At 36.8% G+C, this 27,763-nt stretch overlaps 2 protein-coding genes and 1 long non-coding RNA gene across 6 annotated transcripts; 1 reads left to right on the top strand and 2 right to left on the bottom strand.

Annotated features, from left to right (window-relative positions):
* Positions 1-2,623: 2,623 nt before the first annotated feature.
* On the bottom strand, positions 2,624-3,979 carry LOC147503072 (uncharacterized). The gene is made up of 4 exons (XR_015220111.1): positions 3,882-3,979; positions 3,503-3,599; positions 3,205-3,394; positions 2,624-3,073 (listed from the first exon to the last, which is right to left on the bottom strand). It is a non-coding gene; the product is annotated as an uncharacterized LOC147503072 (long non-coding RNA).
* Positions 3,980-6,197: 2,218 nt separating this feature from the next.
* Positions 6,198-6,980, top strand: LOC147503071 (kunitz type trypsin inhibitor 104-like). The gene has a single exon (XM_086607903.1). It carries the CDS (start codon positions 6,255-6,257, stop codon positions 6,855-6,857), a length of 603 nt encoding a protein of 200 aa, XP_086464029.1. The 5' UTR covers positions 6,198-6,254; the 3' UTR covers positions 6,858-6,980.
* A 509-nt stretch (positions 6,981-7,489) lies between these two features.
* Positions 7,490-24,724, bottom strand: LOC147503070 (MATE efflux family protein). 4 transcript variants are annotated; one of them, XM_086607899.1, is made up of 15 exons: positions 24,526-24,724; positions 24,147-24,449; positions 22,857-22,990; positions 20,872-21,027; positions 20,570-20,745; positions 20,245-20,380; positions 18,052-18,148; positions 15,637-15,737; positions 13,665-13,828; positions 13,064-13,135; positions 12,783-12,899; positions 12,601-12,696; positions 11,994-12,115; positions 10,102-10,163; positions 7,490-7,827 (listed from the first exon to the last, which is right to left on the bottom strand). In XM_086607899.1, the coding sequence occupies exons 2-15, from the start codon at positions 24,425-24,427 to the stop codon at positions 7,811-7,813; spliced, it is 1,731 nt and encodes a 576-aa protein (XP_086464025.1). In that variant the 5' UTR covers positions 24,428-24,449; positions 24,526-24,724; the 3' UTR covers positions 7,490-7,810. The 4 variants fall into 4 exon arrangements, with proteins under 4 accessions (XP_086464025.1, XP_086464026.1, XP_086464027.1 ...); XM_086607900.1 differs by having other exon boundaries at positions 10,106-10,163; positions 24,526-24,665; XM_086607901.1 differs by having other exon boundaries at positions 20,884-21,027; positions 24,526-24,665.
* Between the last annotated feature and the right edge of the window lie 3,039 nt (positions 24,725-27,763).

Here is a 27,763-nt window from a genome sequence, read left to right as displayed (position 1 = left end):
GTGAATTCAAGTTTTTGGAATTAATAATCACAAATTTAGGCCCAAATACATAAATTGAGCAAGAATTTCAATTTTAGGCCCTCATGAACAGTAATTTCTATTTTAGGACAAAAATGGGTTGCAATCATTAATAATTTCGGTTTTAGGACATTTTTGGGCTGATGTCAACAATTTACTTTTGTTTAATACCAATTATGACCTTCTCCATCTAGCAAAAAAAAAAAAAAACTCAAACTAAAAACTTGTAAAATATTTTTGAGATCTTGTTGTTTTCATCTTTGAGTTAGTTGATTTGTGTGTAGTGATAGTGATTTAAACTATAAGAAAATATTTTATTCTTTTATAACAAACATTTTTCTCACTCCGCAATCTTTCACTTTTTAATTCTAGATTATTGATAATTGAATAATAATTGAGTCGATTTCGGCACCGATTCGACAAGCAATTTAACAACAATTGAATTTCTTTTTTGAATCTTGTGTTAATCAATTGTGTGATTTATCTTGATTTCAATATTGTTGTCATCAATAATATTTTTAAGTTTGGAGTAGTAGTCCAATACACATGCAAACACCACTATGCATGTGTACAACACATATGCAAACACCACGATACATATGTATATGAACATGCACACACTATTATGCACCATGTGTATAGCACACATGTAAACAACATTATGCATGTGTACAACATACATGCAAACATCATTATGCATGTGTGCAACAAACATGCACACACCACTAAACATGTGTACAACACACATGCAAACACTACAATGTATGTGTACAACACCGAGAAAAGAGAGATGAGAGGAGAGGAGAGCGTAAGAGAAGAGAGAGAGAGATAAGAGAGTGAGAATGAAAGTGAGAGACCCGTGAGAGTGAGAGTGAGAGAGAGAGAGAGAGTGAGAGTGGCTACATATCTTTTTTTGTTTTAAATTAAAACACTTAGAGAGGCAAAACTATATGTTTACGTATTTGTCCTTGAACCATAATTCACCGCACCTGCCTAGAGACATAATTCTCACCAAATTCGGTCCTATGTGCCTGAATTCTAATCAATAATTAATGTTCAAGTGTGTTTGAATTTACAATATTTTATGTAATTCGTTTTTTATTTTGCCCACCCCAAAATAAATTTGTGGCTCCGCCACTGGACAGTCTCCATGTCTCCACTGAGTCCCTTCTGTCTAGTTGCAATCTCTCGCAATCTGATAATGAAAGTACAAGTGATAGTCGTTACAGAACCGAGGGTGTTAGGCAATCTGGAAATGAAAGTACAATGTATTTCAAATTTTCTAGATATAAGGGCCAAGTCTACTAAATTAAAGATATGGGTATGGCAAGATGACGATTTAGGATGGTGCTGGGCATCCATTGTTGTTCAATCAGTCAACAATCAGTCATTCCTATTAATCGTTTTACAATAAAGAATCAGGAGCCTAATTATTCTCAACTGATCCTTGAACATATTTTAATTTTATTAGAAACATAGTATAAAATATTATGATATGGGTGTTTATCGATATTCAATTTCTTAATATGTATCGTAGATATATTTTCCTCAGATATTTTACATTGTTTGATATGTAAATATCGTAGATATATCTAAAATATCAACAAATATCAAAGATATTATAAATATTTCTTGATATATCACGATATATTATTTATATTTATTTAAAATATAATGATAAATATTAAATAAAATTGTTATCTAAACAAAATATCGTTAAATATTTTCAAATATCATAATATATCTTAAAATATCAAAAATATCATTGATATTTACAATTATATATATTTCTAAATGTATCGCAATATTTATATATCTTTTACTGAAATCTCAATATTTATTGTGATATTTGTATTATGATTAGAAGTGTTAAAAATATAAATGCCTTCCGTTTGCCTGGCTTGAAAGCCACCTACGTGGCTTGAAAGCCACCTACGTGGCCAAGCCACGTGGCAAGAGGCTAGTGTATGAATAAAAAGACGTTCGGCTACTTTGTGGTTCACCATCCACGAATACAATGTATATTTTTGGATAAAGGCCGCCCCATCAATTATTGTGTTTAGGCTGAGTCCAATGGCTCCCTATCCCTTTAAAAATAGTGTTAAAGTCAATAAAGTAAAGTTAAAAGTCAATAAAATAGAAATTTAAAAGTCAATAAATTTTATTTTCTTTCTCTATTTCTATTTTACTCTCTATATATAGAGAGTCAAATAGAGATAGAGAGTCAAATTCTTTGTATATATACATAGAAAAATAATGATAGAGTAAAATATGTTGACTTTAGCTCTATTTTGTTGACTTTAGCTCTACTTTATTGATTTTAACACTACTTTTAAAGGCAGATTTTGGGTTTAATCTCCCTGGTTGATACATAACCAGCATAAAAACCCCCTCTAACCGAACACATGCATAAAACCTCCCTATTATTTAAAACATAACATTAAAGCCAAAATAGACCAAAATACCCTTGTAAAAACCGGGCTGACGTCATCAATTTTTACTTATAATTTCGACTTAAGGACAAACCGGGCTGACGTCATCCTATGTAAATTTATATTTACATATGAAAATTCATATTTACATAACCTATGTCACCTGTCAGATGTCAGAAAAAACGTCTATGAAATTTCATATTTGCATATGTAAATTTGTATTCACATATGTAACTTCATATTTACATATGTAAATTCATATTTCCATAACCCGCGTCACCTAGTTAGAACTCAAATGTCAAAAAAACATCTATAAAAATTCAGTGACTGTAAATATAGTTTTACAAAATGTGTCTATATAACATCAAAATGAGCAATCAATGGAACAGCGTCACTAAGGCCAGCCGGACGACGAGAAAGAGGAGCTTGAACAGGTTCTACAGCAGGTAGAATTTCAGAGTTATTTTCTGTTTCTGGAGTCTAAATCTCTTCCTTAACAAAGGTATCCACATGAGCAGCAGTATCTGTCATCAGTTCACAACTCTGGTCACTTTCAGAGATCTTCTCTCTAGACTCAATCCCTTCGAAAGAGACAATATCATCAGAACCAACATTGTCGGCATCTGAAGAATTCACAAGTATAGTTGTTAATGTCAAAAAATATAAATAAGTCACGTTCTCATGAACTCTACATTCTATATGACGTCATAAAACAGTAAGGCAGAAATGTAATGTGATCGAAACTATTACCGACCACTATGGTGAGGTTGGATGTTGACAAGGTGTTTTCCCACAAGTTCACCGACCTCGATGTTCCCATGGATCCTGCAACCTCCAAGCAATGCTCCCCAAGCACTGGAATTTGGCTCCATGGGCATTCTCTCGATCAGCTCCACAGCCTCCACTAAAAGGGTCCAAAAGCGCAGTGATGTTCACAAACGGCTCTACAACAGCAACATCAGACACTGATTAACTAGTCGCCTAGTCCCAACCATGCTAAACAAGATAAGAGCAAACTAGTAAACCGATATAAGCAAAAGAACTATTCATACCTCATCTGTTATAGCAAGGCAATCCGTATTGCGGCAAGCTCCAGCTATGGCATCAAGCTCATCCAGAGTGAAAACCTTTCCAGTTGGATTGTGAGGACTGCCAGTTCATGGATTAGCACATCTAGTAAAAAAAAGCATTATCTTCTAGAGAATTACAAGCTTATAGTTCAAAATTAGTGCCAAATGTATTAGGAGAAGACTTTAATCACTTTTCTGAGTTTATTGGCTAATAAACCAAATAATAATTTGGGGCGAACTCCAAATGTGGATTCTAGAAGTTTCTGTTTTCTAATCTTACATTATACATTTTTTGGTGTGTGAAGCATCAATTCAAGCACTGTATGATGGAAAACACAAGTGCATTCAAGGGTGTACTGACCTATTCAATACTACGGCCTTTGTTCGAACCGTAAATGATTTCATGAGTTCATCCAAATCCAAAGTCCAATGAGGGGGATCCAGCGTCACATACACCTGTGATAGTATAAAAAAGAGTTAGTGGGTGTTTGGTTCTCATTTTTTCAAAACAAATTTTTTTCCAAAAAACACTTTTATGAAAAAGTATTTATTCTAAAAACTGGTTTTCAATAAACATGTTTGGTTGTGACTTTTGGAAGACTAGATTTTATCAAATACCCTCAAATATGTAACTGAACATATTTTGGCATATCGAAAGCATAAATCACTAAAGTCTAAAAACATTCGGGGAGTTCATTTGCCTTTTAGCTCCTCCAGCCATAGTAAAAAAAAAGTGTTTCAAAGAAAAAATAGTTTTACCGGTTCGAAAAACAAGTTTTACCTAATTATCATAAAACAAGTTTTTGGGACCAAAAAGTTAATGGATGAAAACCTATTTTTTTCAAATACAAACCAAACACAACAATTTTTCAAAAATGTTTTTCACTAATAAACACTTTTTGGATAATAAATAAATAGGATCCAAAAATTTGTTGAAAGTTGGAGTACTAAAAACTTAGCCAACAAACTTGAAAAACTTGAAATCAATTTCAATTTGGATGAGAAGAAGAGAATTGGAAGACTAGAAACATCATAACCCTCAAATTCTAAGAAGGGTAAAAAAAGTAACTTCTTTGGAATTCCTAAACCATAGTAATAGAAATCATAAGTTTCATATCTGGGGTTCGAACAAAACTTCGTCACCGGATTGATTGCTACATAAACAAGAGGGAAAGAAAAGATTAATCACCAAACCCATCTCTCAAAATCAAATACAAATCCTTAAAACTCTAACAAACTCGCAAAACACCGGGCTCATGTGGATACCATTTGTGAAGTTAGATGCGAAATTTGTTGAGAAGTTGGAGCCATTGGACTCAGCCTTAAAAAATGATGTTATATTCAATATTCGATCAAAGAAATCAGTGAAATGGAAAAAAATAATTTTAATTTGGATGATCGTTCACTGTAAAACAATGAGATAAGATCCAAATATGGAAGAAGAAGTAAAAAGGTAATAAAATAAAATAGGTTTAGAAAACGGACCGAAAATCATTAATATTTAAAACTCAAAGGGAGTTTTTTGTGATATTCTTGATAAATAAAGGTTATGTGGTATAAAATATATAATCATTTAGTTTTATCCATGGATTAAAACCAAGGGGCTGAGCCCCATTTCTTGCTTTTAAAGGGATAGGGAGCCATTGGACTCAGCCTTAGCAACATTTCTTTGTTTCGATTACTCCCAAACCCCATGACAATATTCAATATTCGATCAATATTGGAAATCACATACACTAATATCGAAAAAAAATAATCGTTTTCTTCTCATCATCGTTCACTGTAAACCATCTAATAAGATCTCATATTTTAAGACATAGAAGTATAGAACCCTATAAAAACATGTTTATTAAACACACCGAAAATCATTAAGTCTTTAAAACTCAAATATTTGACTTTACTGCTTTCTTACCATTAAACGGAAAGTCAAAGAGTATAATCATAGTTAGTTTTATCCAATTTTTTGCCTAGCATACGCATGCTGGCCAGGCACAAGGTCTTCATCAAGGCTAGTTTGTTGAAGAAAATTCAAAGCGACTTAACCACCAATCCTGCAATGTTTTCATCTGGTCATACACTTTGTGTTCCTGAAATCTTAGTTCAAAATCTCGAATTGGCTGAGATTTTGGAAGGCGGGAAATCCCAATCCATAGTACAACGTTTAAAGTTAAGGCATGAGAAATAGTACAGTTTGGATATATAACTCGAGATTTTTGGGTTTGGTATTCACACTTACATGCATGTTACAGCTGCCTCATTAGTCCATTGTAAGATCTGTCAAAGCTTAGATTTGTGTTGTCTTCGCTCAACTTGTTTGGACCAAACATGTTCAGACTATAAGTGTACTCTTTTTGCATGTGAACTGGATGTCTTCACGATAGCTGTACATATACGACTCTTAATTACGAACATCAGTTGAGATTGGGGGCGGATCTATGAGTTTGCTGACCCGGTAAGGTAACTGTTCACCCCAAAAAAAAGTCAAAAAAGAAATAGTAGTGAGAATTAGTGCTAACCCCTTCCTTTGAATCCTGCATCCGCCCCTCGTTGAGATAGTATGTTGGTACAAGTAAAGCCTTCACCTACAGTACGTAAACATATAGACTTGCAGTTGCAGAAACATTTATGTTTATCTTGACGAATTTGTCAACTTTTCAAATCCTCACACCTCTATATAAACTCAGCTCAATCTCAACAAATCATCAAACTTCTTTGCTTTGACACCTCTATCATCATGTTGAATGTAATAGGAGTTGTAAGCCTTCTATTGTTCGTTATAACCTACCCACTTTCCATACTTGCTCAAGGCACAATTCCTCCTGTGCTTGACACCACTGGACAACCACTCCAAGCTGGTACTCAGTACTACATCTTGCCTGCAAGTACTCGTAATGGAGGAGGTGTCACCTTGGTTGACCGAAATGCCTCGTGCCCGTTCTTTGTTGGCCAAGAGGACCGCATCGGTTCAACAGGCCTTCCTGCCATTTTCACTCCATCCTTGGCTACTGAAACAGTTATAGGGGAATCCAGGGACTTTCGGATAAGATTCGATGCTTCCACGATTTGTGTTCAATCGACAGAATGGGCACTTGAGTCTAGTCCTGCTTCGACACAAAGGACACTTATAACAACAGGAGCCGGTGACAGGGCTGGTGTCCCCCTTCGAATTGATAGAAATGGAAGCGGCTACAAGCTAGTCTTCTGCCCTGCGTGCCCTAGGCCGCCTAGTGTGTGCCCTAGGCCTAGGTGCGGAGATGTTGGAGTTTATGTTGAAAATAGAAGGAGACTGTTGGCTTTGTATGTTCCAGCTCTTCCAGTTGTATTTAGGAAAGCTTGAACTAAGAACAGTGAAGTCGTTTGACAATAATAGCTGAATCATAACGAATAAGTTGAATAAACTAAATAAATTGAAAAGAACACACTATTGAATAAACTAAATAATAACGAATAAGTTGAATCAGTATAGCTGTTCTGCTGTACTTCAGTATAGCTGTTCTATTGTAATTCAACGAGGAATGAGTTACATAAAGCCATTCAGGGATCGTGGAGCTTTTCTCTTCAAATGACTTTCCTTTTTCTTTTAGTTTGTGATAATTTTCTCTTTCCATGTTTGTTTTAGTCATTAAATCATAAATTGTTTTGTATTTGGTGGTTTTGTAAAATCATTTATGTTGAATTAGTTTTAAAAAGATAATTAGTTATAGTAATAATGGTTGCCAAACGGCACCTCAATGTGCATTTGCTTTTCCAGCTCATTATCGACACCTATATTCTCTGTGACTTTCCTAAGAAGCATGTGGGACAATGGACATTCTCGAGTGCCTCACTTAGTCCCTGAGACCATCGGAGGAAAGTTTGTAGTCCGACACTTCGTTAAGAAAAAGGCTGGGAGTTTGGTAAAATCATTACAACTCTCCTGCCCTTCACTCGCCATCACACTGTTAAACCGCACGGCACAAAGCGCAATCATCTTGAGACGAATTTATATTTCATATTTTTGAAACATAATGTATTGGAGACCTTTACACTATAAAGAGCAGAAAACAACTTGAACAATGACCGACGGAAGGCTAAATCAAACAATTGAATGTCAAACTAATAAGAGATGCATAAAAGAAAATGTCAGACATAAATACAGGAATAGAAAACTTGAAGGAAAGAATTACAGGATCTTTATGTAGAATGGCTGGAATCATATAAATGGTGCCCAATTCACCACCATTTCAACCAGCAATCTGGAAATGAAAATGCAAGTGATCGTCATGACAGAACCGAGTGCCCACTGCGCTACTATTTCAACCAGCAACCTGGACATTGAAGTGCACAATGTCTTAATAACATTAATTAAGATCATAAAAAGAAATTTAGTAGTAATACTGTACTTACAAAAACAATAATAACATAACAAAGTAAAACAAACCAGCACACTCAAATAGGGGGAACATGTAGCTTACAAATTACAGTTTTCTAGTTTTAGCCCCCCTTTATTTCATCTAGAAGTTTACCCCCCAAGACTACAGCACATCCAAGTCAACCATATTTTACTGTTAGTTTTTGTCAATACATATAAAAAGACTTTATTGCCCTTTGCTTTCTTAACAGTTTTCTAGCTTTAACCCCAATAGTTAATAGTTATTTCATCTAGAGGTTTACCCCCCAAGACTACAGCATATCCAAGTCAACCATGTTTGACGGTTATTTTTTTGTCAATACACGTAAAAAGACTTCATTGCCCTTTGTCATTTTAACAATTTTCTAGCTTTACCCCTCCCCCCCCTAATAGTTATTTCACTTAGAGGTTTACCCCCCCAAGACTACAGTACATCCAAGTCAACCATGTTTGACGGTTATTTTTTTTGTCAATACATGTAAAAAGACTTCATTGCCTTTTGCTTTTTTAACAGTTTTCTAGCTTTACCCCCCTCCCCCAGAACTTAGACCAATTAGCTTGACCCCCCAGTTCTTTCATCTAGAGGTTTACCCCCAAGAACTTAGGCCAATTAGTTTTACCTCCCCCAAAGGTTTCTTTCATCATCCAAGTCAACCATGTTTTATTTTTTGTCAATACCCATTGCCCCAGTTTTCTAGACCACAACACATCTACCCCCAGGTTCTTTCAACTAGAGGAGTTTGAGGCCAATTGATGTTCTTTTTTGGTCAAGACAAATTAAAAGACTCTAAATGCCATTTTCTAGGTATAATTATATAAATATCCTGTGATTTTGGCAAAAACAAAATTTGAATTCAAATCATCTATGACACATGTCATGATCTTGTGAACTCTATCCGACGGCTACCACCAATCCTTATCAAATGACATCTACACCCTTAACATTATGAAATTACATAATTATCCTCACTGTAGCATTATCTTCTCCAAACTATATATCACTACCACATAAAAAGACTTCATTGCCTTTTTACAGTTGGTTTTCTCCTAGCATACATGTAGCTTTTAACAACTGTGTGAGTAATTATGTAATTTCATAATGTTAAGGGTGTGGATGTCATTTGATAAGGATTGGTGGTAGCCGTCGGATAGAGTTCACAAGATCATGACGTGTCCTAGATGATTTGAATTCTAATTTTGTCTTTGCCAAAGTCACAGGGTATTTATGTAATTATATCTAGAAAAAGGTATTAGAGTCTTTTCATTTGTCTTGACAAAAACATTGCAGCCAAACTTAGTTAACTTGGATGTGTTGTGGTCTTGGGGGGGCAAACCTCAAGATGAAAGAAGTTGGGGGGTGGGGGTAAACAAATTAATTAATAGGTGGACTTATTGTTTTGGATTTCTCTCTCTTTTGGGTTGGATATTTTTTATGTTAGTGTTCATGGTACAGTGCACCACATCAAATCTCAGTTACAATTCTTATACTTCGGCAACTTCATCCATGTTGGCCGGTTCATCTTATATGGATAACTTCTAATCCGTTTTCCTGTTATAATTGGTTTAGTTTCTAAATGATCCTTGTGGATGTTGAACTTGCACATCCATGCAGTGGTTATATTAAAGCGGGTATTACTCGTTTAGCCATGCACAAAGTGTTAATTCCTGAAATGTGTGACCTTGTTAGTGTGTGCAAGTGTACCAGAGCATACATTAGGTAAGGGTGTGTATCCACTTTCTTGATGTGGTCATTCTGATAAGTGACATAATTGCAAGTCATGGGTTAGATATATTGTTATACGAATGAAATTCATGGTGTTGCCATCTTGTTGCTTCAGTTAACTTCAAGAATTAATACTTCTTAGATTCTTCCAATATTGGCGGAAATACTATATATTTTCCCTTTTTAGCAATTTTCCCCCTTGTAAGTTAAAGAATTAAATTGATGAGGAATAAAAGCATCTAAACTCCAAAGGAAAATATTGGACAGAAAAACCGATATAAACTCCAAAAAAGAAAACAGTGGACACTATTCACCCTTCTACACCCAAGAATAACTAGGGCCACACACAAGCTCATATTTCTATGAGAAACTTTGCGAAAAGTCGCTAGATACGAATAAGCAAAAGATACCATCACTGATAATTAGATTACTGGCAAAAAAAATTTAACACAATTCTCTCATACTCACCAACCTCAGTTCTCTGCAAGTCCTTATGCAAGAACCACCATGGCCCTGATTTCGACATCAATCTGAACCCAAAAACAAAAATCAGAATGCAGACAGTAGGACATGAGAAATATTGATATGCAATAAACAACATTCAATATAAACGAAGCAGATAACATTTGTTATTTTCAATTACATATTATTGGTCTATGCACCATGCAGAAAAGTACAGAAATGTGCGTAGTAAATAAACTGATCTTAACATTTATGTCAAAACGAGTAGCATAAATAGGCATCGCGAAGAAAACATGTGTTCAGTTATAGAGGACGATATGGAAATGCAGGTAGTTCTATTATGCATAAATAATCAAATAGATCTTATATTGTCAGAGAGAGAGGTAAAATGAAGACGACAGCTAAGATGCAAGCGCATGATTCACATCCAGAAACTCATTAGTGGCAAAAGAAAAAGGACTTAAATGAGTTTAGCACACTGGGCCAAGATTTACGATTTGTTGCACAATGCACTGCATGTATTGTAATACCTAATAATGCAACAGATCTATTGATATTTGATGCATCTATACCAACTACAAGTGTGAAAATAAGGACTATTTTAGTTAAAATTTGAAGTCTTGCGAAACCTTAAGCATTTTAAAAAATCTGACCAGGCAGATTTGCTTCAACAATTTGTGCATTCGTTCAAGTGAGCCGGTTGACGAAACCGAAGCTATTTTTACTTACGGACCAATATCTCCGGTAAATATTGTTTGTGGTTCCAGTATCTGTTGGGATAAATAAGTGATTTGATAGATAGAGGATGAACAATGGACTTATGCATTGATGCAATCCAAACGAGAATGAGTTGAGGAGTGATTGATTAATCATGGAAATGTTTTTTGACTTAACGAACTGTCAAGCCACCTTTCACATGGCTAGAATTGTTTGAACAAGATAATTTTTGAAGTTTTGATAATGATATTTATAGAGGGGAGATCATATCTACCAAAAATCAGCCAGGACTGATGTTAGAGTTCTAAAAGAAAAGAGATTTTTCTTTTTTTCTAACCCGAAATCAAGTTACATTAAATAGGTGGGGCACCCCAGCCCCTTTACAAATGCAAAACGTCGATTTTTTTTGTGTTTTCCATATTTGATTTTGAAACCCACTTGCTTATTTTTCATGTTTTTTTTCATATATGAAAAAAATGTAAACTTTAGTGGAGAAGGCCAAACAAATTTATCCATACTCTCTTTTCTCCCCCAAACTTCTCTTCATTAGCTATGATAAAGTTTTAATACTGATCTCCATTAGTATTTTTCATTTTTTCATATATAAAAAAGTGAGAGAAGAAGGCCAAACAAATTTACATGATTAGCTATGATAAAGTTTTAAACCTGACCATATGACCATATGGGTGCCTCATAGCCTATTTGTCTATACACACACACACACACACACACACACAAATACAGACTCAAGGAGAGAAACTTTCACACAATATGAAATATCTTGCCAAGAATACTGTCCTCTTTCAAAAGAGTGACATTTTGAACTATTCCTCCAGCCTTAATTCTGGCAAATTTAGAACCGTCAATAAGCATTGAAGATGCTATTATCACTGGTGCACCTTTAGGTCTTGACTTCCAATGCAAACCAATTAAATCAGCCTTTAAAAAGTATTTCATTTAAAGACTGTGGCTTCATAAACTTGGATGTGCAAATTTAACCGATACCTAATTTACGAGATTTGTACTCTTTCTGCATCAATGGATGCTTTGTATGAACTTTTTGTAGATTATCAAAGAGACTTTTGAAGTGAAAAAGGAATGTACTTTTAATTGCTTAGTTTAGAGTTTTAAACCATAAGCATACATACCAAAGAAAAAAAACAAAAAGTCTCACTGATTACCTGATATATCCTGCTGCCGTACGCAAGCCCATGCAGAGACTCAAACCCCACCAAACTCCTGAAAGACCATAAATAGGAGACGCATATAGAAAAAATGCAGAAGATACAACTCCCACCACCATCTGCAAACACCAATCAATGTGTGTCAGAACATGCTATCAAGTTATTCAGCTGTAGAGCATATGACGATGGGTAACGAAGATACTACTGACTACTGAGAGCCATATAGCCATATCCATATCAAAAAGAATTACATACTAGATACTTCATCGATACAGCCATTCTATTGTTCATTAACTTCATTTAATAGTTTATTCAGTAGTATAGTTACTACTTTACCTCTTGATACTTGAGTGTTTGTTTTTTCACCAGATTATACAAACAGTATATGTTGCACCTTACTGCATGGCACTACATGATTTTTTCCATCTAACATGATCTGAATAATAAATGCAAACTATATTACCGAGACGTCTGTGTGATATTAAAGCATTAGAATATTAGATAGAACGTGCCTATCCGCATTATCATCCTGAACTCCGAAAATCAAAGAGTTGCATTTCCCATTTACCATATCTGCGTATGTTAGTCTAAAGCCATAGCTTACCATAGAGCGGGCTGCATATGCAAAGTCTGAAACGCCATAGTAGAGACCATCAGCAATAAAAGCTAGAGCATTGAGCGGTTGAGAGGCACTGACAAACTGTAACAAATTAAGTGTAACCCATTTTGGATGGCATGACAAGTAAACATATGTATTATACTGGGAAGGGGATCATAATTCCGTACCAGTACAAGAGATCTAACAATTCCTAGGACTTCCGTATCCTGGGTGAATAATGTAGCAAGAGAACCAAAAGATCCACCTAACAGTATGGCCAGCGAAACACCAGTAAATAGTCCCGTCTGGAATAACACAGCTAGGATCAATTTGTGGAACAAAACCAAGTGATAGTACAAAATAGGGGAGAGGAATAAAGCATACATATCTCTAAAAGAGTAGTTTAGACTGAAACGTTCATCATAAGACATAAGCTCAATGCACTGATGCAAAAAGAAAGAAAATTCACCTTCAGCAGAAGAAAAGTAATTTCTTTGACAGTGCTGTAATCACCCTTGGAGAAAGAACTTGCGATCATGGCCTAGGCAGAAGTTGACAAGCGAATGTGTAAATAGGTGTGAACATATTGCAGCATAGCTTCAGGATATGAATCAGGTTAAGTTTTCACACGATAGTTTTCCAGTCTCCAGAAAAGAAACACAACCACTGCTACTAGAAAAGACAAATTTCCTAGATCGCATGTGGCATGCAAACAAGAGAAGCACTTCCCAGTATAGATGCACAGGCTTGCACCACTCATTTCTAACAGAAACTTAAAACTAGAACTTCACCATGACTCGTCTACCGAACACGCAACTGTGATCTATCAATAAATCTTATTATACGTCAGAACTTGAAGATATCATCCCAAAATGAATAAAATTAAGTGCTTCATAAACATTTATTTAGGGAAAAAAAAGGTGTCCTCTCCTTATATGTTCTCTTGTGCTCTAGAATGTTTCTCAGATGGCAATGCACACATTGACAATTAGAAGGTGGACAGTGAAGATAGCAAATGCAAGTAAAAAGAGTCAGAAAGGGAACTTTGTTTTAAGACTATAAGAAGATACCTGACCCGATGAGGCTAGAGCATCAGTGAGGAGAGATACGGCCAACCACACTTGCAAGCATATCTGGTGAGCTGCCATAGCTAAGGGTCCTTGACGAGCAGCCATTGATGTCCCCAAGGTCATGGTCACAAGGATAGCTAGAGTTCTTCCAATAAGGAAACCACCTAAACAAGTGCACATATTTCAAATAGATGCATCTATCACGCTTAACAACAAAAGTAAAACTAAAACATCTAAACAAATTTAATAAAATAGCAACGACATGAGTGTTTTTTATTTTTAAAAGATGTCAATCATTTAAAATAGCATTAGCAGTACCAAAATCTATTTGAATTGGGTGCTTGCAGGCAAGTTTCTCATACGAAATTATTATGATATCCTTCAGATGTGCTCTTATAGATAGAGATACTGAATCATGTTGCTGCAGTAGGTGAAGACATTAAACTTGTCTTTTGTGTCACATGTATCTAAGGAAACCAAACACGGAGTTCCTAGTCCATGTCAACGTGCTCCTTCGGATACAACATGAGATTTTACAAAAATTTAATCCCTCCTAAAATTAGTTTAACGATATCACAAATAGACTTGAACTAATGTCAAAGTTGAAATTGCAGACCAGGATACGATACTGTAACCAATAAGCTCCAAGAGCCTCTATACATAATCGACGAGAACCATTTGGAGTTTGTTAATCGGACATTATATCATCACTCATCAGATACAGTATCTTGCATACTAAATGAAGGCCCATACTTACGAGGAAAAGGCAACATCAAGAAACTAAAGAGGAATTGACTAGCAATTTTCTGGTATATTGAGATATTCACATACGACATGAAATCCAGACATCTGGGAAACAAAAGGCCCTGAAAGATCACACTCCGTTTTTCATGCTCATTGAAACAGTGTCAAACTGAAGATAATCAGTTATAGGTTGGCATGTCAGATTCTGATGTGAAAAAGGCTTGGTAAAAATGGGACTGAAGAGGAGCAGGGAAGAGGATCTGAGACCAATGAAGATAATAATAGCAGCTTTGACACTCCGTATTCAGGATAAGTGGATAACAGCTGGTAATCCTTGCTTTTGCTATTTATAGGATGGAGTAAGTCATCTTTGTAAATCTATGCTGCCTTTGTGTAAACATGAGCTTATTTGTTCATGTGGCATTACTTCCCTATGGGGATTGGATGCTTACAGATAAACCTACGACACATCTCTGACCCACTGAATGGATGACCAGTGGCTCCAGAAGAGGTTGAGGTCTCCCTAACCCCCGTCCTCTGTGGAGGCAAAAAAAAAAAAAAAAAAGAGGTTGAGGCAAAAAAACAATGTTAACATCTGAAATAATGGTCATCTATTCCAACGATACCTATCAGAAAAGACCAGCTAAAGATGTGGGTTGGTGGGGGCGAGGGGAATTTAGACTTGCCAAGGTTTTGTTTGGCTGGATTGATCGTATAATAGCAAAATGTTCAGGTGATGACAAAAGAGTGCGTATAGAGTGTGAGGTGTTTGGCCTGTAAGAGGAATGGGCTCCGGCTACCAGCCGGAGCATTGGGCATACAAAAAAATTGTGCGTCAAAATAAATGCGCTTCCCTTTGACGCAGGAAAACAAAACACCAATACAAAACCTGCTAGTCTACCAAACGTGCTACAATTAAAAACCTTGGGTGTTAATAGGGATAAAATCCCTCTTCTTGTAGTTTTCTACCATCTTAGAGAATCAGAGGCGTAGCCATACACGACCTTAATATATACAACATGGATCCTAGCAGTGAAATTTATTTGGATTCAGAATGTGAAAACATAATTCAACAAAATACCATGCAGCAAATAGAGTATAAGCACTGGCAACTAAAGTTATGACAATTATAAAATATTGGTAACATCAAACATAGATGCACTCAAGCAAAATGCCAAAACAGAATTACAAACCAAGACTATAAAATCTCTTCGAACTAAACACTTACCAGACTTTAAATATCCACCAAAATGCAAATTTTCCATTTTCGGAGGCAATAATATTGCCCTCTTATTAAGGCTCCAGATCATCAAAAAGGTGACTATGTACCTGAAGCATTTGAAATAGGATTTTAAAAATTGAAACCATTAGAGTTCAATGAAGATTAAGAACTGGATTTCTACAGTTAGTTAATAAGAACTCCGCAATTAAGCATGCTTGGGCGAGAGTAGTACTAGGATGGGTGACCACCTGGGAAGTCCTCGTGTTGCACCCCTCTTTTATAATGTAAATACTACCGCTAAAAAAAAAAGTTAATAAGAAAACAATTAAAATTAGAACTTTTTGGTTGTATTTTGATTGAATTGTTAAAGGACATAATATAAACTATAATTTAAGTGCGTTCCTTTTTCTCTCGATATTTATTGCTCACTTCTGATGGAGAAGGGAACAAGCATACGTAGAGGTTTATCTTGGCTGGAAGAAGTTGTGTTCATTAAAGGACTGTCACTTTCACTGAAAGATGCAACTCCGACAGATTTTGGAAGTTGTGACTCCGAACATGTTGGGGAGTCAGTTAGAGCCACTTTGTTTAATTGTGGACACCTATATATTGGGTCCTAAACTAACATATTCCTAATATCCCTTTCAGCCATCCATTAGCCCCAATCTTGATGAAAATAAAACCAGCAGAAAATTGTGTACCTTATTTTCCATGCCTAAAATTAAAATGTCGTAGATTCTTTAAAAGTAATACCCTTGTTGTCTTCAACATCTTCGGTATTAGAGCAAAACACAGAAGCTTCACTATTATGCTACAATGGTGGAGAATGAAGACTTTTATAGAATATAATATCGGTCTTTATGGATTGACAGTTTCTCAAGCATCTAATGCAATAAACATCATAAATCTCAAAATGCCCTATACTATTAAAATAGACATCATTATATAGAAGACGATGCAAAGTTTATCTCAACCAAGATTGCACTATGCTGCTTCTTCAAATCAGGATAAATTTATGGAGATCTAAGAATGACTGCAAGAAACTAAGAATCACCTAACAAAAATGCCAGAATAAAATAACACATACCGTATTGTTTAAGTGTTTAATACTGCGACTTAAAGTAAACTGTTTACTACTTTTATAAAATAAATTCCTTCGAGTTGTATTTTCTGAGCTTTGTTAGTCAAGGTTTCCATCCAGAGTACTAGTACTACTTGCAAATTGCAAGTCAAGGTTTCTATTCCTATCTTTTGTTTTGAAAATTTCCACTTTATTCCCCTAAACCCTGACATTTCCTTTTCCCCGATGGAGGTGAGTTTTGATCCCAAGACCTTGGGCCCAACCTACCAAGGCTTGACCAGTAGGTCAGTGGACACCTATAATAAACATCAGATCCCAAGGCATTACCCCTTTTGCACATTCACCAACAACCAGGAACTATTTTTATAGCTATGAACCTAAGTTACATTGACACGGACACGTGTGTCCGTATCCGACACGGATACGAAGTGTCTGACACGGCAAGATATAAAAAATTGAGGTATATTACATACAATATGTGTCCATGTGTGTCCGACACGGACGGATACGTATCCGACACGGATTTTTTTTGAAATATGGCGTGTCCATGTAACATAGCTATGAACTTACTCAGAAGTGCCAAATTTTGCTAAACAAACAACCATTCTTTTCTTCCCTTCATTATTCTTCTTAGATCTGCTTGATTGCACGTCATTGGCATTTCATAACTATTTATTACCAATTTATATAAAACTTTACTCTCAAAACTTGAGATCTAAAGAAAAGGGAAAAGTCGTGACTATTACCAAGAGACCACAGGTTTAACAAGGCTGATGAACACACCAAATAACCCCAGAGGTGGGTCACACAAAAACTCATACCTTCCCACCTCTCCCATATGCTAGACCTGAACTGGACATTCAAACTAATACGCTGTGGTTAGATACCATGTAGACTACCACTATACTGAAAAAGTCTGAACAGTTTAAATGAGGTGCAGAAAAGGGCATGAACACACTAACAGCACCTCAAAGGCAGTAAATGTCTCAAATGGCAATCCAAATGAATCAAAGATGCACTGATATTTGAGGAAACCACTTCCATATACACATATTCATCATACTCTAAATTAACCCATGGTCAACAATTACTGAAATTAGTCTAGATTTAGAACATTTATAACGCCCTATATGTATTAAAGTTGCATTGATATTTGATACACAAGAAAATCACTTAAAAATTCCTTATATTAACATATTGATATGTTAAAATTGAGGGTCAATCATCCTTCAAGCAAATATATTTCAATTTGACATAACTAGGGAATAGTAGCAATACTACATATTTAATTCTAAGTACAACAAAAGAGAGGGAATGATAATGGATATAGAATCACATACTGAGATATCACAGTGGCAATGGCTGCACCAGTTACACCTAAGTGGAATGAGTACATAAGCATGGGAAGCAAAACTACTGATGAAAGATTTCCAATCCCTGCACACTGATCAAAAAGCATGAGCTAGGATAGCAATATTGATTGAAAAATTAGACTGGAAATAGATTCTATTGGTATGCAAATGGAGCATAAATTCCTTGGTATTGGCGGTGAACGCGGTAATTGAAATCATGGACTACAATGTTTCTTATGTTTCTAATTTTTTTAGCAGTAACAGTACTTTCATTGAATGAGAGCAAAAAATGTGATTTTCCAATCTAATAAGTACAAAAACGGTGGTGCAAGAATTACATTAAGCCAACCAGGAGTAGTATCTTCATATCTCACTCCTCTCAAACTAATATTTCAGGAAGCCCGTACTGACAAGATATACTTTACATTGCAAATCAATTGATCAAAGGTTGAGAACTAGTCTTTCAAAAGTCTTAAAATTTCATTTTTTTCAAAATGCTCCAGCAAATAGCATGAAGAAGAAGCCTAGAGATTTTGCAATAGGTCAAAGGTGAAAATCATTATGCCCACTTTGTTGCTCTTTGACACGACTCCACGAGCGCTGGACATCATAAACCAACCCACTATATAAAAAAGGGTTAACTAGTATTACCCCCCCACTAGATGAGCCAATTAGGATTTCCCCCCCACTAGATGAGAAATTAGGGTCTCCCCCCTAAATACACACAAAAAAAAAGTCAAAGTGGGTTGACCGAAATTTTTTTGTGTGTATTTAGGGGGGAGACCCTAATTTCCCATCTAGTGGGGGGGAAATCCTAATTGGCTCATCTAGTGGGGGGGTAATACTAGTTCACCCTATAAAAAATGTCTCTCATGAAACTGCAATCCCAGAAGACGTTGGATATTCTCATCCTCCTATTCACACCTGATGCATCGCTCATTCGTTTGTCATGATATTAACCTTTTTTCCTTGCATTGTTAGTTCTAAGGGTTTTTCCAAGCATTAGGCTGGAATGAATTTTTTTTTTCTTGACGATAAATTGAAGTTCCATTAAAATTGAAAACTAAGGAACCCAAACGGCAAATAGATACCCCATTAGCAAAAAGGTGAAGAAACAGGAGGTGAAATTACACAGTGATTGTAGCCGGCCTGCTATAAAATGGGAAGGCCTTAAACAAAGGGTCCACCATAGCCCAAGAGAAAAGAAACTCCTTAACCTCAATCGCAAGTCTACCAATCCTTTTTTTCTTGGAACTGAAGATATCTTTATTTCTCTACTTCCAAACCCACAAAATGTGCTACAGGCGTGTGATCAACTAGCACATTCTCCTAGCCCATGTCAAGTATCGATTATTTTAAGTTAAAGTACTTCATCCTAAAATTTGTCCCACCCAACATGGCAGGGAAAGAAAAAACACAAAACTGCCTAAAATCTCCCTAGGCACCTCAAAAGAGGAATAGAGGTGTACAATGTCTTCCTCACTTTTACATATAGATACAACAATTTTGAAAGAGGGGTGGAGGTAGGAAAGAGAAGTTGGTGGTAACAATAGAAGAAATAATGTAAAAGGAAAAGGAAAGGCATCAAAGCTGTTGAGATTATTAATCTATTAATCCCACATTGAGAGTCTAAAGCCAAGCTAATCAATAAATAAATCTTGGGGCCGCTCCACTCATTACCAATTGGTTTTGAGCTGGATACCCATCTTTAATATGGTTTCAGAGCAAGCTATTTTGTCTTTGGCCCCAAAGGGCCCGTTTGTGCTCCATGTCCCTCACTATCAAAGTCCACGTGTTAGGCTAATGTCATGCACACGTGAAGGGGCCTGTTGAGGTTATTAATCCAACATTGGGAGTCTAAAACAAAAATAATCAATAAATAAATATTGGGGCCACTCCACTCATCACCCATTGGTTTTGAATCGGATGCCAATCTTTAATGAAAGCCAAATGCCAAAAAGGAAAATGACATAAACGGATAAATTACTGCATTCAAGTTTTCAGTGAGCAATATAAAAACAATGTTTGAAATACGAGAGTTGCTAAGTACAAGGAACATAGATAACATGATACAAGACAGTTTTATCTTAAGTTCTAAACCGACATAAGAAATAAGTAATTAGTGTTAATGCTCATATAAGGTTTGATCAATGATAATTTGAGAAGGTAACTCGAACTTGCCTAGACAAAACAATGGGGTTTTCGTATCCTTGAAACCACGAAATACACCTTGAAGAGCCAGCGAAACTACAACTGCAGGAGCACCTAGGGCTCTCAGTTTTAGGAATTGTTGAGATGGAATTCGCATGGATGAAGCCTGTAAATCAAAACTGACATTCGTGAAATGTAGAGCAAGGGGAAAAAGCTTATGCTCATTAGGACAACGGAAAACATAATGAGGTACTAGTTCCACCGTAATCGCACTGCACATGCAAAAGACTGGGGCATAATTTATAGTGTGTTAATCATTTGATAAAACTACAGACAGGATATTCTTATAACTTACTGATGTTATGCCCATCACGTTCAAAAACAACCCAGATCCCAAGTACAATGCTAGAGCTTCAAAGATACCAATTCCAACAGCTAAAAGCAATGCAGTGGAAACAGATGGTAATTGCTTTCTTTCTGTCATTTCATCAACTGGCCTACCATTATGGCTTTCTTCTTTAAGTCCACCATCTGCACATAAACCATCCTAATCTCAGATGAGAAAAGTAGAACTGCTTTGTTAAACCGATTTGTTCCAATATCCTACTGGATACAGACAGAGTGCTCATAAGTGTCATGTAAAAATATTCGACCTACACTTGATTTCACCTGAAGCAGATCCCATGCTGCCACTTTTTGCAATATCTTCAGCCACAAATGAAGTTGCAATACTAAGCAGGGGAATATTGAAAAGCTTTGATATTATGTTGAATATTGATATGGAAACACCAGCTGAAGCCAACTCCACAGGACCTATTAAACATTGCAGAAAGTTAAAACTCTCAACTAATGAGTAATTAGGATAAAACAGCCTCTAAGTTTGCATTAGATCTTCCAAGGCATGGAACATCCATATTATTGTATACATTGGGTTCCTCATAACCAGAGAAAGACCGGTATCCCCTACACCTCGGATACTTTGAAAATATGGTAATACTGATAAATATTGGTAATATATCCGCTAATAAATGGTATTTGTGAACCAAATTATATATGTATTTGCTCCGTATTAGCGATACGTTTGAAATATCGGGCCATGAATGCTTCTAGCGTCAAAAGTAAGAATCATTGGTCAAATAGAAAATGATATCCAGAGATGCCAGTTGAATTTCAAACATCTGAAACACATCAATAATCAATAATTGATTAAAAAAAACGTGAACAAGTAAAACCAATGTGGAGACATGTTCCAAAAAGACACCACACACCCACACCCCACACACCCACACACACACACACACACCCACACCCACACCCACACAAAGATTGATGGTAAAAATCATGTACACGAAACAGAAAACTGCTGAATGATTGGAGGAAAACAATGACCACTAGGACAGCGACTACTGCGACAGTTGTGACCTATGATTCCAGCTCAGCTACATCCTCAAATGTTGCTGCCTCAAGGATGTCCACCATTGCCCAGTACAAAAGGAAAGTTTTGAGTTTGAGATCAACTGATCTCGGGTGAAGTATATCATTCTAGTACGACTTTAGGGGAGTAACAAGAATTCTAATATGCCTTTGATAAGAACAAATCTTAGATTATTAAGTCCTATTTAGTTATTGTGATTCCTAGTTGAACAAGGAAGACTCGCAAATAGTATTGACGCTTGAAAAGTTCACCCTCAACTATAAATAGGTCGGATAACCTCTTTTAGATGGAATACAAAGCTGTTATTATATAAACCTACAAGAGAACCAAGTGTTAGGATTTCAGACAGAAAACATAGGATCGAGAGTTGTAAACCCTAGACCAAAAAATGAGGGCTACTCCAGGAGGGAGTGGGACGAGATCCCATCCTCTACAGGTGAAATAGGAATGCAGCACAGTTTGTAGCTCACTTGTCCTCTGCCACATTTGTATAATTTATTTGGAGATCAAATAAGATGTATCTTTAAGAAAAAAACTATGTTCCTCGCATGTTTTGTGTAACTTCTATCATTGGGATTGTGCTCTAGATCAGATTTCACATGATATACCCTTTTAAAATATCATTGGAAAGGTTTATAAACAAGAATTGTGTAGTGGTCAGTCAAACTTTCAAGGAAAAGCTAATCTACCCAACCAAAGAACTGTTCATACAACAGCACACATGCTCTACGAGATAAAGTATGGCAGTAGAGCTATGAACTGGTATCAGATATGCCTCAGCAAAAATTACAAAGTTCAACTAAAATGAAAAATTAAAACTATTTAACTGACATAAAAAAGGAGAACTATTTAAGTGAACAAGTCATGAACCACAGTAAACCACCAACAATGGTACACAATCTAGTTTGAAAAATAAGCAATATGTAGTAACACAGTCGGGACTCAAGTAACCTAGTTAACAACTTCACCGAACTCTCAATATTTCAGACTTAAGCCAAACTAAAGAAAATCTATGTATCAACTAAAAAGTAAAAAGCAAGTTCCTGATAGTTTTAGCAGTGTTCTGGCGTAATATAGCACCCACATTCCCCCTTTCACCATCAGAAAGAACTTGTTTCAGTTGGATATCATAAGTGCACACCCATGGCCAATATTAATGACATAGAACAACCATGCAAGATCTTAATTAGAAGTATGATGGAATTACCCAATCTGCCAATAAAAGCCGTCTCCATCAGTTGCGATAAGGGTTCGACAGCCTGCCCACCAATTGCTGGTAAAGAAAGAGCTATAAGTTCTTTTTTGACGCTCTGAGGTGTACTAGGAATCTCCACTAACTCACTGAGGGAAATGCAGAATGAAAAAAGTAGTCACAAGACGTAAAAATAATAAATGACTAAATAACTAGTAGGGACAACCACATTCCAACAACAACACCAGCAACAGCAAAACAGACCAGACATTAAACACACTAATACAGGTTAGAGCAATCGATTAACCAAAGAAGAAGAAAAAAACACGTATATAAAAACACTTTCGCAATCGTAAACTCTAAATTACAAGGTCCCAATATCACACCCTCATCGTGTATAAGAGCACCAATTCGGAAGTTTCGGTAATTTACCATCAGACACAAGTCTTAGGGCACAGAAATTTGAGCTAAAAGTTCACATCCCAAATGTAAGAGTGAACATACAAAGGTTGGGACAGGGAAAACAGCTTGCCCACACAACAAGATATGGTTCTCAATGTGAGTAGGTGAAATTTCTGAATTATAATTCATAAATCACTCTTTTCTAGCTCCAACAGCATTATGAAAGAAATTCCAATAAGTATCACATTCCTCTTAAATACTCTACCAAGATACAAAATAAACGAAGGAAACTGTCCAATGTAGTTCATTCTCTCTCTAATCTCTCGAGTTATTCCTGTTTTTCTTAGCACAAACATCCTTCACATGTGTCAGGTAACTAACCACAGAAGAACTAAAAAATTCCTATTTGCAATACATATACTCCTATTCCCATATGGATTTTTTATGCAAACACCCCTTTAAATGTATTAAGAAAGCAGCGTCAAGTTTGTAATACTTTTCTGACTTTGGGGGCACGACTTCTCCACCTCCTGGAGGGGAACAACACAAGCCCTCGTTTAGATATTGTAGTTTCAAATACCTTGTAATGTTTTTATACAAAAGAACTCTCAGGTACATGTCTTCTTACATAATAGATCATAAGATGTGAAGTATGTTATTATCTGCCACTACATTAACCTTGACTTAAGACAGTGGTATACAAACAACTTTCCACTGCATTTATGATCCTGGCTTTGCATATATAAAATGAAAAAACCGGTAACTTCCATCTCATATTTAGATTAAACATCTATTTCATCGGCAAAAATGATCTTAGTGGATTCACATTGTGAGCATTTCATCAAACGACATATATGCAAAACATATAAATATATCAAGACATAACAGATAGTAAAGACTTACAGTGTATCAAATTCTTCCTCCGCATCAGAACTTTCCTTAACATCATATTGCCCTACACTGTAATCTGAACCAACCCGACTACTGATAACATGGAAAGCACGCTTTCTAATAAGCAGCTTCGAATGATTGGCAAACAGATGACAATTTGCTGTGTATGTTCTCCTCATATTTAACATTGACTGCCAACTATAAACTTTACTCGAACCACCACCACCATAAGAACATGTCATTCCGTTTACCAATTTCGTCCCCATGCCACTAGTGACCACGTTCATCGTCATGGATTTACTTCTCTACCACTCACTGCACATCATTGCTCATTTGTCAATATACATGTACATATCAGTTATAAATTGAACAAAAGGTGAAATTATGTTACCTTAATTTTCTTCTGAGAAACCGTGCACGCACTTTTATGTCTAGCGTGGTGACCAAGCAGTTTTTCGTTACTCACTAAATATGTTCCACTTTCTTTCTGTTTCTAATAATTTTCTATTATTTTGGATGTTACGTGCCATGCCGGCTCCTGTACTCGTGTCAATGTTTCAGTACTTTTGCTAGCCACATTTCGTGCCTTCATTTATTGGAGAATGCTGTCATGGGTTTAACCTCTAACAGAATCTATGCTTGCAAAATTTGAAACGAATTTAGATAACATATGAGTGAACATTATTGTATCTGTAGTATGCGACGTTTATAACACCGAATGTAGTATGCGACATGTGAACAACTCGTTGGCTAATTGCCACCTAACAACTAGCATGCTACCATAAATCGACTAGGTTCACGTGAAAAATGATACAGTAATAATTATAGATGTTGGTTAATTTGGTATTACGACATGATGATTTGTTGGATAGGGAATGACTGTACTTTTCTTGAAATAAGAGTTGTCTACGTATCAAGTTTTTGGAATAAATTTGAATCAAACTTTACGTAGTTCATCTCTCTCTATTTATAGATGTGTGCTTGAACCGTTATGGATTGCAGATCCACCTTGTGTGCTATATTGATGACTCGCTATTAATGTGTTGTTACAAAGTTAATAGTTTTCTTGATTGTGGCGTTGATTGAGCTCCAAGATTGTGCTAGTTGATATTTTTCCATGAATAGTTGTAACTGCTGCTGGTGACGACCTGGGTGTTGGATCGTTAGTACGATCTGATGTTGTGGGACGAGCTGAAGTAAGACGTCCTGCCATATGGACACGTGCTCTGTAGTGTAGAACGGAAGGTACTTACACAGCCCCTTTTATTTTTTATTCGTTCTTTGGACAGTTGTTGTGTGGAAAGAGAACGGTTAAAAAGTAAAGTTTGAAAGCACGTGTCTGACAGCTGTTTTGTTTTAAATTTAGGTTTTGGGGAATGTGCGGGAACTGTTAGGCTGGATTCATGGGCTCGTAGTTACGACGATTTGTGGGCGTGTAATGATTTAGTTTTTGGGAACACAAAACGTTTTGATTGTCTCGAGGTGTTTGGGCAGTTTAGGGGTTTTTGACTTGTAACAGCGTTTTGTTTGTTCACTTTTCAACCAAAGAAAAAAAAGGAAAAAAAATCCAGAGCAAAAGAAAAGGAAAGAAAGCAAAGAAAAAGAAAAAAAACTTCTCATCCTTTGCCATCAAGTTCGTGTTTTTAACTTTAGAAATTTGAGTTTTCCTTCTTTCTTTGATCGTGCAATGTCAATGACTAGTGATAGTTTTAGTGGTGAGGTTGAAGTTGGTAAATGGAGAGAGAAAACGGTAAGTGACGAAGAAGTTGAGGAGAGGGTTCGTAGTGGTGATGAGGCTTCGTCGTCTTCCTCGTTGGAGACGGTGGATGAGAGGAAGCTTAAGTCGGTGGATTGTTATGCCGCTTTGAGGAAGGAGTTTGGTTGGGTGAACCGACCGATCATGCGTGTACGATCCGGGTCGGGGAGAAGAATTTGTATACTAACGACTACGTTCCTTGGGGTGGAGGAGTAGTTGTTTGTTATGGGCAGTTGAAGGCTAGGATGAGGCTGCCCTTTTCCCGTCTTACTGTGGAGGTTTTGAACTTTTTGGAGAAAGCCCCTTATCAACTCGTGGGTAACAGTTGGAGGATTCTCCATGTGTTGGATTTGTTGAATGACAGGGGCTACAACATCTGTTTAAACGATGTGATGGAGCACTTTGTTGTGAGGAGGTCGGGTGCTATGAACTTTAGTTTTCATGTTTATAAGGGGAAGTCTCCTGTTATTGTGGGGGTGAGTAAGGAGGAATGGGGGCGTAGGCTGTTGTTGGCGGTGGGTAGATATTGTCCTCCTAGTTTGGAGATTGATAAACGTATGGTACAATTTCCTAGTAGGTCGTTGGTTGTAGGTCGTAATGTGTATATGGTAAATTATAATTTGGACGTTCTGATTTATTTGGTTTGTTTTTGCAGAGATTACTATCCGTTTTCGTATGAAGAACGGTGTTATTGAAAGGTTTGCTTGTTTGAGCTTGGAGGAGAAACAAACTTTGCTGGGGGAGGTTGCGCATTATTTTAAGAGGCGTGGAGGGAAGAAAATCAACCGTAATTTGGAGCAAAAGCTAGGGCTCAAGGTAGTGGTTGAACTTTCGATTCTAGCTCGAATCTCGCCATGGAGAGGGAGAGTCAAAAGAAAGCACCTGTTTCTAGAGTGAAAAGGAGTGGAGGTGCTGGTGACAGCCGTTCTGGTGGAGCTAGGACGTCTAGTGGGGTCGTTGAACACCGTTATAGGGCGGTGAGGACAGCTGGAAGTGTGACGCCTTCCAGACATCCTAAGTTGGGTGACGCAAATCATTTGACATCCCAACGTTCTGAGTTGGGTGACGCAAATCGTTTGGCACCCTAAAGTTCCGAGCTAGGGGATGGAGGGCGCTCTGCGTCCAACCGCTTCTCCTCTGGTGATGCAGATCGTTCTACATCCAACTGCTTCTCCTCTGGAGATGCGGGTGCTGAAAATGTTAGTGGTGTTGCAGGTGGCAGTGTTGGTGGGGAGGGTGATGCTCCCACTTCGTTCCGAAAGCCTAATCTGAAAAGGCGTTCCAAAGTGGTTGAGTTGGAGGGGGCTAAGAAGGCCCGAACTGAATCTGAAGACCGACCTAGTACTGTTGAAGGTCGTTCGTCTTTAGGTCGGGTTCCTCTGAAGAGGATGAACCTGATTGATTTAGTTGATGATCTTTGGGGTGGTGAGCCCGGGAAAGAAGAAAGTTGGAGGGCCGAGCACGTTACTAATTGGTATGAGGGTCGGGGAAGTCTGGACCAAGTAAGAAGAGTGACAGTGATGTCCTTGATAGAATGGTTACGTATGAGGACCCCTACAGTTTGTTGCCGAAGTTTGTTGTGAATGGTGACTGTAGCTTTAAGTCCCCTTTGGTTGGTGGGGCGTTGTTGGAGAGTATTGTGCTTGCCGAGGATAGGCGCAAGCTGGATATTAAGGGCCTGGAAGTGAACTTGGTGGAGATGGAACGGTCGTTGTGCTATGTGAGTATTCTTCCATTCTGAGCTTGCTCCTTTTGGGTCTTGTTGATTTTGATCCACTCTAATGTCTATATTTGTTATCTTATTTGCTAGGTTTTGGCAATGTATAGGAAGCTGAAGGATATGACGTCTATCTCCGACCGTTACAAGAAGGAG

Source organism: Coptis chinensis, chromosome 4, assembly GCF_015680905.1.
Source record: "Coptis chinensis isolate HL-2020 chromosome 4, ASM1568090v1, whole genome shotgun sequence".
In the NCBI taxonomy this organism is placed as follows: Eukaryota; Viridiplantae; Streptophyta; class Magnoliopsida; order Ranunculales; family Ranunculaceae; genus Coptis; species Coptis chinensis.
The sequence above is the reverse complement of the archived record's forward strand: the minus strand, read 5'-3'. Positions and strand labels throughout refer to the sequence as shown.

Excerpts from the sequence above, each read along its gene's own strand:
- LOC147503071 (XM_086607903.1), top strand. The coding sequence starts at position 6,255 with ATGTTGAATGTAATAGGAGTTGTAAGCCTTCTATTGTTCGTTATAACC.
- LOC147503070 (XM_086607899.1), bottom strand. The coding sequence starts at position 24,427 with ATGACGATGAACGTGGTCACTAGTGGCATGGGGACGAAATTGGTAAAC. Across the intron at positions 21,028-22,856 it reads GGCTTTTATTGGCAGATTGG|GTCCTGTGGAGTTGGCTTCA; the intron begins GTAATTCCATCA and ends AATGTTTAATAG. Across the intron at positions 13,136-13,664 it reads CTCTAGCCTCATCGGGTCAG|GCCATGATCGCAAGTTCTTT; the intron begins GTATCTTCTTAT and ends ACTTCTGCCTAG.